The sequence below is a fragment of the Drosophila yakuba genome, chromosome 3L, assembly GCF_016746365.2.
Source record: "Drosophila yakuba strain Tai18E2 chromosome 3L, Prin_Dyak_Tai18E2_2.1, whole genome shotgun sequence".
Classification (NCBI taxonomy): domain Eukaryota; kingdom Metazoa; phylum Arthropoda; class Insecta; order Diptera; family Drosophilidae; genus Drosophila; species Drosophila yakuba.
In genome coordinates this window covers 5349604-5361819 of record NC_052529.2, presented here as the reverse complement: position 1 = coordinate 5361819, position 12216 = coordinate 5349604, and the positions used below count along the sequence as shown (strand labels likewise).

At 40.6% G+C, this 12216-nt stretch overlaps 2 protein-coding genes across 2 annotated transcripts in view; one reads left to right on the top strand and one right to left on the bottom strand.

The window, feature by feature from the left end:
• LOC6533011 overlaps window positions 1-12216 on the bottom strand; it is a 105103-nt gene that overhangs the window by 77156 nt on the left and 15731 nt on the right. The window lies entirely within an intron of this gene.
• On the top strand, window positions 8689-11064 carry LOC6533008. The gene has a single exon (XM_039373447.2). The coding sequence runs from the start codon at window positions 10343-10345 to the stop codon at window positions 10694-10696; it is 354 nt and encodes a 117-aa protein (XP_039229381.1). The 5' UTR covers window positions 8689-10342; the 3' UTR covers window positions 10697-11064.

The following is a 12216-nucleotide window of genomic DNA, read 5'->3' as shown; positions in this document are numbered from 1 at the left end:
TAGAAATAGGGGCATTGCGGGGTATCTGAAAATGGAAGAGGCTACCCGGGAACTCGTCTTAAATGTCTGCCTATGCATGTGTTCGTGTGTGTGTGTGTGTGTGTGTGTGAGCGTGTTACTTTCGGTTTATAGGCCAATGCAAGATGGCAAGTTTATGAAGCATATGCGGAAGCAGAACGCAGAAAAGGAGGTGGGCATATTTGTTTGAAAGTCTGAGGTGGGGTGCCTGACGAGTATAAAGTTGCACCCTCTCACCATCCGCATATGGCCCGGGGTTATGATGAAGTTTCCGACATTGATGAGGCTGCCGGAGGAGCGGAGCGGAGCTCCTCGGCTGCCACAATAACCAAAGGAGACTGACAGCTGGCCCGGCTCGGTCTCGGGCTCGGGTTGCTCCTTCTGAGCGTTCTTAATTGCCGGGGCAAACACACGCACAAAAACGAAACAAATAATAACCCACCGGGAGAAACAAAAAGTTGGTCAATAACCAAGTAACCAAGTTCCAAACGAAACTTCCGTCAAGTTGTTGCAGTCTTTTTAACTGGTTGTGGCAACAAAAAATATTCCCCAACCGCAAGCTATTTTTAATAACACCATAAGCGGTTTTAAGTTATGGCTTCTCGGTTCTCATTTTATTAAGCTTATATCGCATTGAATTGCAGTTGGTAATGACAGCTCAAATGCCTTTTTCAATTTCAAATATAAGTATAAATTTAATATAAAGTACAACATTAAAGTGCTCATTTATAGGTATGCATTATTAAAAGCACTTTAAACTGTCTAGAATTTAGGTATGCATATTATTTTTTACTGTTTTGTACTTACATTATAAATACACTATTGTATATAGAATAACTTTGGATGTTCCTAAATTAGATTACTAGACAATTTGAAATTCAGTTTAACTTCATCAGAGATCAAAAAGCGTATTTCTCGCTCTGCAGTCAAGCCAAAGAAAAGCTGCTGTCGAAGTTCTTGGCATCTGGTGTCGTGGGGAAGTGTATAGGTAGTTGAAAACATATTTACACGAAAAATGCAGCCCTGAGCAGATGAAAAGCCCCCCACCAACTGCCAAACCCACTGAACTCCTGCCAAATTGGACCATGAACGTGATCAATTATTGGCCATTGTTGCGCATTTTTTCTTGTGTGCGGCTCGAAATCAATAACACAACAAAAGCCAAGTCAAGCAGCCAAGCGACTCAAGAGTCAAGGCTAAAATCGAACTTAACTCGAATCGAGTTGCGTTTCGTATTTGTCTTTATCAGAGACCACACTGTGAACTAAGCTTAAATAATAACTGTCCAGAGACCGCAACAAAAACACAATTATGAGCATGGACAAAAGGCTAGAAATGCATACAAAATCACATTAAATATCAATGTCAGTCGTTAATTGTGACTCGACCCAATCGATTGTCAAGATGTATGTGGCTATAAAAAGATGATGGCGTCGCCTCGTTGACTTTTGGGTATTACCTTCTCTATAAGTCGGGTCTGCTGACCCCAGGGGCAATTAGAGGAGAGGTGTTATGTGGCCAAAGTGCCGTGGCCAAATATAGATCACCTCAGTTTTTTACTCGGTTCAGTGAGCTGGCACTATTTTTTTGTTGTCAATATAATGAAATACTTGAAAAATGAGCCGTTTTTTAGATTCCGTTTTTTGTACTTCATTGTTCAGTTTGTCTTGCAAGTGGCTTCCGCTTTTTAAGTTCGCTTGTTCGGCTATTCAATTACGTTGGCTGACTTATTGTATCGACGGCTTTTTTAATTTTCGGTTTTTCTGCTGACCTTTGCTGTTTTTTTTTACTATTTATAGTTTGGCAAATAAAATTTATCGATCGTTCACGTAAGCAGTGGTTAAATATCGAATTTAAGATAGTGACAAAGAAATCAGTTGGTAAATAATAGGATAAAAAGAGTGCTTACCTAAGCATTGGGATTAAAGAAAAACATAAACTTTGGTTCATTTAAAAGATAACAAAACTGAATAAAGAGGCTATAATGCGCGGATTACATAAAAAAGTGTTGGTAAAATATTTGAAATATACATTCATACCGCAAGTTTATTTAAATTTACCATTTCATTCAAGTGAAGTCATGCTGTCTTTCCCGTGAGCTGACCAAAGAACACAATGGCAGATAGTTTTGCATTCCCAGCAAAAGAAAATGATTCCAATAGAAAGTCGAAACCCTAGATTAGTCTCTTTCAAATTAACCATAATTAATTTTTTAACCATCTGCAGTTAAAGGCCGTTCAAATAGCTGGACTTTCCGCTTTTTGCCGCAATTGAATTAATTCAATGTGAATTTGAGCAAGAAACAACTAATTTCAGTTTACAGCGCTTTAAGGAAATGGCAGACATCAAGCAAAATGCTGGCTCTTCTGGCCAAGTAAAGATACCGTTTTGGCCAGGCATTATCGGCTTTTGTGTGCATCTCCTCTGGCTCTGGCTCCAACTCCATTCTTTTCAATTTCGTTAATGGATTTGCTTTTGTTTCGGTCGGAGCTGTGAAATGTTTTAGACAAAGTCGTAAAACTAATAATGGCAATATAGTATGTATGCAGGTACTTGGAATCGGGTATTTGGGAAGCTCAAATTAATTTGACGTTAGCTTAGCATTCAGTGATTGCAGTAACCAGGCTAATTGGTGGCCTGCTTCTCCGTTTTTTTTTCTTTTCTTAATTTAGTAGCTTGCTTTATATCTTTTTCCCTTTTGACTAATGGTGACCAGGCCCAGCATGTGTGCCGCCAATGATATATAATTAGCCAAGGCAAAAAGGCAAATTGGCTGACCAATGTCTGGGCCAGGGTTTAAAGCCGCAAATGCCCAAAAGCAAAGTAGATACCCCACCCTTCTTCCGCCGACATAGTGTTTTTACAAATTGCAGACTAATTTGGTAAGGGGCCCTACGAAAAGGCCAACACTTGCTGTAACTTATGGCCCTCTGTTCGGTATAATATTTGTATGTGAGTGTAAGTGTACGTCTATATGTTGCACATTTCCTTTTGAAAAGTTATTAGCGTGTTGAGCGCCATTTTTCTTGCTTTTCTTTTTGATTTAACATTTTTTATTTCCACCCTGCATACATACACATTTTCATTAAAAGACATAAATTGTGCAGAAAAATGCTCCTCCTCTGCTGGCGGCTAAAGAATGTCTGTAGCTGTAGATGTATCTGCATTTGTATCTATGGCTACAGCTATATGTATATATACATATATATAGCTCTGGATCTGGATCTGAATCAGAGTCTGGGTCTGAGTCTGTCTCAGTGGGCGGTAGCAGAAGGAGTAGATCTATGTGTGCATGTCGAGTGCTTTATCTTTCAGCCTTTGCGCTTTTTATTTACGTTATATTTTTTCTCCCAGCATTTTGAATGAATGAAAGTTGCACGAGTGCAGCGCGAATAAATGAATGAATGAATAAGCGACCGAGCAACTGAACAAGTGAGTGGGTGGCAGCAACAAGAATGTTGCAAATGGTTCAACAAAACGCTGCACATTAAAATATTTGACTAGGCGAGGGCGTACACCACTGCGTATGCTCAACATTTGCAATTCGTTGCATTACTGTGAAAGGAAATTAGTCAAATGCCGGCGACAAATTGAATAGCTAAAAAACAAACCAAGCCGTAATGGAATACAAATACCGTTTAAAAAGTCGGCGGAAGAACATTTCTGTTTGAGGGCTCAGAAAAAAAGGTAAAGACCTCTCTGCACCTGTTCACAGCGGAAATGGAAGACTTTGAAATGCTCAGTGGCCGCAAAAAAATACAAGGTGAAGTAAAAAGACTTGCGGGATATTATATTAAACACTCAGACACGCCAGAAAAAAAAGAAAGAAATTATGTGTTCTTCGTGGATTTAGTTAGGGATTAACAGCAGATGGTGAAGTACAAATATCGGCTGACAGAAGGGGAAACTAGATACAGGTATTTAAAAATATTAGGCTGCACATCTAAGGCTTGAACTTAAAGTGAAGGAAAGATAAACTCATTTAAGAAGTCTCACAGTTTACACTTGGATTTTAAAGTTTGATGCTTAGTAACCTCTTCTGCACAAATTCAAATATTTTTCTTTAAGCTATTACCTCAATAACCTTAATGCTTAAAACCAGCTGTAGGCAATGATGAAATCTAGTGATTCTAGCACTTATTTCCACTCTTTCACCATTTCACCGGCGATTAAAGAATTCTAACAAGCCCGCGCCCACTTAAGGTTAAGGTTTTCACTTTTTCCCCCGTTTCGCTTTTCTTTGGCCATTAACTTTGGACGTTGGTAAACAAAAAAGCGAAAGATAGCAACCGAGTGTGTCCGACAATTTTTGCCCATTTCGCTGATGCGACGTCGTAAACTTTCATGTGCCGCCTTCGCTGCCAACTTTTTGGTCGTGATCTTTCACTCACTCACTCACTTTTTCCACTGTCTCTCTTCAATCTAACTCGAAAAAACACACACGCCGAGGCATTCAAATTAGTTGTGGGCGCTGTTCCCTGCTCTTTTTTTTTTGTACCATTTTTGGATCCGTTGTAATTTCAGGCAACACACGTTCGTGAGGGCCCCAAAACCAAACCCAACTGACCACGCCCACCTGCCAGGAGGGACACGCATAAATCTCGCCACTATGTCAATCGCATCAAAGTCACGTAATCTATGCGACATTTTCACTGAATCGTTAAAATTGGAAAAAGCGCTACGGAGGTGCACTTAATTAAGCACAGAAAAAAATGAAAAGAGTTTAATAAGTAATAATTATCTTATAATATTACTTATTACAACAATTAAACTTAAACTAAACTAAAGTTTTGTAAGACAAAAATACATTTTTTTTTTGTAATTTAAGTTAGGTGGTAGCAAATCATTTTTTCTTGTGCACTTTGATCGACATGTCTGCAGGCTCATCATGCATTATTCGAGTGGCATTCGGCAAATGCAGTTAGATGCACATTTGTTTAGCAAATTGTTTTTGAATCTGTTTGTCCAAGTCTGTTAGTGGCCCATCAGCTGACCAACACTTCACGGCCAGTCAACACGATGATTAATGTCAAAGTCAGCGACATGGCGAGCAAAAATAGTAATTAAAATTTTCGTTAAATCCTATCATTATGTAAAAACGAATTGAGTACTGCCAACGCGTGAAGGTTTAATCAAAGTTTTTCACACGAAAATGTTTTGTAAAGCTTTTTGCTTAACCCCGACTGCCAAAAAAAAACAATATTAAAAAATAAACATTAAGCTCAACGTTGGCAAACCGAAGCACAATGCGCAGAAAAAGTGGTTAACACGCCCGTGAACTCTCACACATGTTTAAAAATGGAAGTTGTTGCACTTATTTTTCGCTTTTATTTTGTTGCAATCTCTCGCTATCTTTTGTAGTTGCAGGAAAAGGGAAAATTGTGCGACTTTGTATGTATCTCAAAATTAAATGCATCATAAGTGCACGCGATTTCAGCACTACATTATGCTCCTTGGTATCAAGTTGCAAGGTCAAAACGCTTTTCATTACAGCTGATAACACACATGCTCACATTCAGTACATGGCTGATGTTACCTTATTGATAGAAATCTGGAGATAATAGATTACACTGCGAACTGAAAGGATTTTTAGTGTAATACTTAATGTTTTACCTGAATTTCTCAGGGCTTTTGTTCAAACATTACATCTAACTTCTACGGCTACCATAATAATATTTTGTTGTCATAATTTCTCCCAGTGCCGAGTGCTTCAGTCTGGCTCACCAGTTTCCTTTTGACAGCTTTAAGAATGGCCCAAAATGATTTGTGCGAGGCCGCGAGAGCAGCACTTTCCATTCACGCCCGCGCCTTACGCTTTTCATTCGCAAACAGTTCTCCAGTTGTGCGAAACTGGAAATTAAAAACACTTAATGTGCACTTCCGGCACGAGGCGGGGGTGAAAAAGATGAAAATTCCGGAGATACTATGTTTGAGATGCCGGAGTTGCTGCTGCAACTTATCGGTGCCATCAGCAACAGCAACTAAAACAGCAACATGTTCAGCGGCAACATCGGCGGCCAACAACATTTTACGTTAATATGTTTGTTTGTTTGTCTTTTGTTTCTGGCTCTAACCCTTTTTTGGCACGTTTTGTCTTCTGGCTTTGTTGCCTGTGTGTCGTCTTGCTTTTTGTGTGTGTGTTTTTTTACCACTCCACTCTGCTCTTTCGCTAAATGTTGTTTACTTATTGTCATTGTTGGTGTTGTTGCCATTTTTCTTTTGTTTTTCCCAACATTGTTGGTGCCGCTGCTTAACATTCACCTACTTTTCACCTTGTTAGCCACGTTTGTACAGCAGCAGCAGCAGCAGCAGTAGTAGCAGTAGCAGTAGTGGCTGTAGAAAAAGCAGCAAGTTCTGCGCTTGGCCCTGGCATCATCATCAAAGCCAACGGCGGAGGCTTCAAATGAAATTAGAAGTTGACGCAGTGCAAAAGTAGAAAAAGCAGCTAAAGCACCAAAAGCACCAAAAGGCGGCCAAAACAATAAGGTACAACGGCACGATAGGGGCTGAAACAAAAAGCCAACAATGCAAACTGCACAGCGAACTAAAGCCCAGGAACGAAGCGAATTCAGAAGACGATGGCCTACACTGCAACAAAAAGAACTAGGCCGGTTTTAGGTTCAATGGTAATAAAGAAGTATATGTATATCCTCTATGTATAGGCTATTATAGACAACAGTATAAAAGATTAAAGAAAGATTTTGCCTAAGAAAAATAAGTTATGAAATTGATAGCAGTTCAAGGTACCCATAGTTTTCCCCCAGTGTAAATCCACTCTCCTCGGCGGCGAGAAGATGAAAACTGAGCTCTAAGTAGAAAGTTAATTAGGCTTAAATGTGCGAGAAGTCAACGATGACGACGGCATTGAGTAGGAAACACAACAAATACAACAAGAATAATGGCAACAATAGCCAGTGAGAAGATGAAGCAGAAAAGCCAATTAAAAATTCTTACGCTTTTGCCTTAATTTTTTTTTTGCACCAGCTTCGCAATGGCTAATAATAATAATTTTAAGCCCAAAAACTGAATCGCTGTACGGCATCAGCTGCTTGTTAATTAATTTTTATGCATTTCTACAAATGTTCAATTCGAAAAAGTTTTCGCGATCCGGACTTGGCGTTTTTGTTAGCGTGCAGCGAAGCGAACCAATCAATGGCCAAGCGAAACTTTCGTTTTGACTGAATTTCACTCTTGGCCCAAAGGCGCCCACTGAAAATCGCCCAGAAATCATTGGCAAACCCGCCGCCAACTTGGTTGACATTAATTGGTCCCATTAAACGGTGTTCGCTAATAAGTTGGCATCAACTAAGTTCCGGAAGTGCCGCTCTAGCTCTTCAGTTCCGGCCATTGTTGTGTTCTTCTCGGCCTTGTCCGGCGTACAGATGTGCCGGAATGGGAACGATTAACACTTGGATAAGTTGGGGCAAATCGAATTGGTCTAGATTGCGTATTTCTGTGAGTTTGCGCCACTAACGACATGCCAATATGTGCCACAAAGCCCTTTGAGCTGGATTAAGAACTTTTGCAATGTATGGCTGAGTTAAAGAGAATCCAGAAAAATAATATCAATTTTACCTTTTTACGAATTGACATATTTTATTAAGATTTTTATGAACACGAATTTTAAAGATATGTGTAGATAAAGCTTGTGAAATCATTTAGTATCATTAATACTTAAATATTTAGAACTTGTGTGTTAAAATCAAGTCAAGTAACTAAGAACAAAACGATAGCACACTAATTAAATTATGAATATATAATGAGCGAATGCGTAATGGTGAGTTTTGCGGTTTTGTGAATCCCATACATATATCTATGCTAACCAGCCAAATATTTACGAATTTCTTTAAAAATAGTTCAAGAATATACTTTGTAAGTAAGTCCATGGGAAAACACATTCTTCTTTGCTTATTTTCCGTACATGTATCAATGGAAAATATGGGCTGCCTACTCTACATCCGCCAGCATCGCGATGACTTCATCGAGAGGCCCATTCTGAATTCCAAAAGGGGAAGTATTAACGTGGCCTTAAGGTCGTACCATCAACGCGGCCAATGGCAGCAACTAATTTAGGGCTTAACTCTAATCAACGTTGAGCAGTCCGCCCGCCAGAAATCTCATGGATGCGTGTGCGCCTGCATTTGAATGCGAGTGTGTGTGTTTCTGTGTTGGCCACAATTGAATGGAGTTGCGGGTAGGTGGGTGTTCCAGAAGGAGTAATCCACTGGGGAATGCAGCCACAAAAGGGTCTCCACTTCAGCAACTTTCTACATGTGCCAGTCAATTTGCATTTTGTGGAGCGGAGAGCCAGAGAAGCTGGCAACTGTTGCATAATTAAAATTGGAAAATTAATTTCATAATTTCTGCCAGCGCTTTCATTATTAACAATTGTCCCGAAAAACACAAAAGCTCCTTCTGCTGACCGACATATTCTCTCGGTTTTTTGTTTTCTGTTTTTTCAGTTTTCCGTACTCAGTTTTCAGTTTTCCGTACTCAGTTCTCAGTTTTCAGTTCGCCCGATTCTGGCATCTCGATTCGCTTTTGTTTCAGGTTTCGAGTTCCTGTTCTGGCCGTTTGGTTCTGGTTCCATTTATTATTTTGTGCATTTTGATGTGGAAAATATTCCTTTTTTTGTCGTTTTGTTTGCCTTGCTGTAGCTATGTTTTTATATATTTTGTTGTTACATGGAGTTTTGCCAGTTGGAAATTTGTCGCCACCCGGAAAAGTTTTTAGGGAGATATGTACGTATATATTTTGCGTATTGTCATTTTGTCATTTGGATAACATTGTAATGCAGTTGGACTGGAATAGTTTTTTTACAGTTCGAGAGCTGGAAAAGCTGCAGAGCAATTTCCACTTTACACTCTTGGCCATGTGGGTTAATTAGCACTGGCTTTTCCACAGCTAAAGGGAAATCACTTGGCAGTTATGTACGTTTGAATCTGCAACATTACGGGGCCTTTGAGTTTCCGCCTTGGCAGCTACATATACATACATGTGTGTATGTAGAGTTCCGATTAACCCCGGCTTGAAAACTACAGTTCCGAATTAACCCGGGCTTAATGAGGCCGCAGATGCAGAGTTGGCCAAAAGAAATCGCTGATGTAATGCCACGCACATTTGCAACAAGGCAATGCCCCTACCACAGGCTAACTGCCCATTGTGTGTAAATTTGTTACCATTTTTTTTTTCTGTTTTTCGTTGTATATCTTTTTTTCTGCGCTACCTCGTATTGCACATAAAGGTAATTTCTAATTTGCTGGTGTTTTATTGTTTATTGTTTTTCTGCCGGCTCATTTTATGGCGCCGACTTATGCAACACCTCTAAGGCAGCGACGCATGCGCTCGAATTACACACATGGACATGGACACTAAACGCAGGGTTTTGCCTCCATATCGACCATAAAAGCATAACGGCTTTCATTAATCATGCCGGTCACGTCTACGCAAGAAAAAAAAAAAGAACTGAAAACTTACACTAATACAAAATGTCTAGGAGCGCGAGAATGTGCTCTAGTAAACGGGGAACTAATTGTGAATAATTAATGAGGTTTGGAGACCAAACACAGCAAACACAGTAAACCTTGAAAACACCGAAAATCTGATTTCTTACGAAATTATTCTATTTCGGGAAATTAAGTGGTTTCCCAATGCCATGCTTAATTGAAGATTAAAGGTCTGAGAAGAACTTTCAGAATACTTAATAAGCATAAACAAGTGAGCTGAAAAATCCAACTCGTACTACAAATAAGTTTGTGTTAGTCTTAAAAGGAGTTATACTTTTTTTTTACTTTTAAGAGGGATTTTTTTGTATATGTTCCTTCAAACTCTATCTTAAACTTGTCTTGGACCTAGATTTTTCGCTAACTGCACCGATGCAAGGGGGCAACCTCGTGTGGCAGCAAAAGAACAGTAGCATCGACAACCGTTGCCAATTAGCGGCAACATGCAAAGCGCATTTGCATTCGCATTGAACCTGCAGCTCTCTATTTTGCGATTCTGCCTGCTGGCGATGACACCGGAGCATCGATGGCACCAACAGCCGAGCCGGAAAACGTAATCAGTTCAAGTCGCGGCGCGGGATTAGGTTCAGCTATAGAAGGGCCAGGTATATGCATCCTAATTGAGCACTTCACCTATAATGCGCAGCAATAAATTCAGGATTTTTGCATACCTGGAAAATCGGGGGAAACTCGAGGAAGCTCACATCTAATCATATACCTGTGGGGGTTTAAAAGTCGCCCGCACACGCACTGATTGCATCATTTGGCCTCAAACCAGTGACGAGAACGTTTCGATTTGCATATAAGATACCGCGTAGAGAATGTCAGACTATTCCAGCAGCAACTACAGTGGCAACTCCTCCCAGAGGACGGAGAAATCCGTGAGCTATGCCCTCTACCTCCACCGAAGGGAGTTGGGCCGTCCCAAGCGCAAGATGATGCGAATCGCCAGCACCAAGCTGCAGCTGACAAACGAGCTCATCCAGCTGCAGCAGCGTCGCCAATGGGAGACGGCCTTTGACCTCGAGTTCGACGCGGAGGCCAGTTCCCAGCAGATGAGGGCCCTCGATAGGGAACGGGAGTATCGGGATAGATTGCGCACCAATATGCAGCGGCAACTCGAGAAGCAGCAGAAACGCAAGCGAAAGTATCTACAGGAAATCGGCAAGCGCTAGTACAGCCAACTACCAGCATGATGCGGAAGGCAATTATTAATATATTAATTAATTAATTGAGCACCTTATTAAGTAACTTAAAGAGCATGATAACTCATATGGACAAACTAGAAAATCAAGATTTTCAAGCTATAGGTTTAATCTTTCTGACCATTTAGAATACTCCTATCTACACTCAGGAAAGCAGGAACATAAAACCAGGAACTCAGTAAAAGATTTTGTGATATAAAGAGACAGCCTTTAACATCCCTTTACAAATATTATTTAGTTTTACGGCATTACGAGTGCATCACCTTATATGAATTATTATATAAATCTAGCATTAAAACAGAAGACTATCGCTCAATAAAACAGTTGCATAACAATTACAGACCCTTTTTCATTACCAATTACGGATCAAAAGTAATTTCGAAATATGCCAAAAGATTTGTGATTAGCTACCCATCGTTTATCTTCGCTCGTTTGCAGAATTGATATTCCTTCTTTCTAGGCCACGGACTTTAAGCCAGTCTTAGCCAAGCGATAAAGAGCATCATAAATCACGAAAAAAAACTGCGTCTCTCCGTGTGACTTCCACAACTCAAGAGATCGGGGCTGAGACAAGCAAAAGTGTTTGACTTTTGACACTCTTTCCTAGGCGGTTAAGGTGGCAACGACTGTCAAGTGCAGGAAAACATGAAAAACTACCAGCAAATAACAACTAAACCGATACCTGGTACTAAACAACATTTTTACTAGCAGCTACCAATTGAACGATAATTGCAGTTCTAACCAAAAAGGAAATATAAATGAAGTTTTTATTAGCCACTTTGCTAGTAAACCCTTTTATTGTAAAACTCAATTGCAGTATGTTTTATAGGTTTACCTTGAAAATAACTTTGAGTTTAATGTTTCTTCTGAAATTCAACTATTCACTGTGTTGGGCGTACAGAATATACCTCGTGAATGCCTCGACTACCTCGTGGAAAAGAAAAGCGCCAAGAACAGGCGAGGAAATGCAACAGAAGCCGCCCAAAGGTGAGCGAGCGGCAACTTTTTTTCAATTTCCTGCTGCCATTACGCCGAGCGTCGCAGCTGTGCGCCGTCCCTCTTGCACGCAGTTTTTCACGAGGCCCAACCACCGCTTTTCCCTGCCGCTTCCCCTCTCCACTCAGAATTTTCCTGGCCATTGACGTTTTTTCGCGCACGAAGGCTGCGTCTTCTTTTCAGTTTTCCTCTGGTCGCGGTTGTTGTCTTCGCTCTCGCTTCTCGCTTGATTTGTCACACAGTCCCAACGGGAAAATAAACCTGTCCCCGTGTACTATACTACACTATGCTACACTCGCAGTGTCTCTGGGCCGCGGAAAACCGGTATGTGCGCTTTCTTTTTGCTCCCACTGTGCTGCCGAGTGGGGAAATGCCTTGTGGGGCAGGGGAGCGACGAGGGGACGGGGGCGGTGGCGGGATGCATTGCGTTTCATCTTAGCTCTCGTATTTAGTTGCAATTCCCTTGCACACACTCGCAAGGAGCACCCACACAC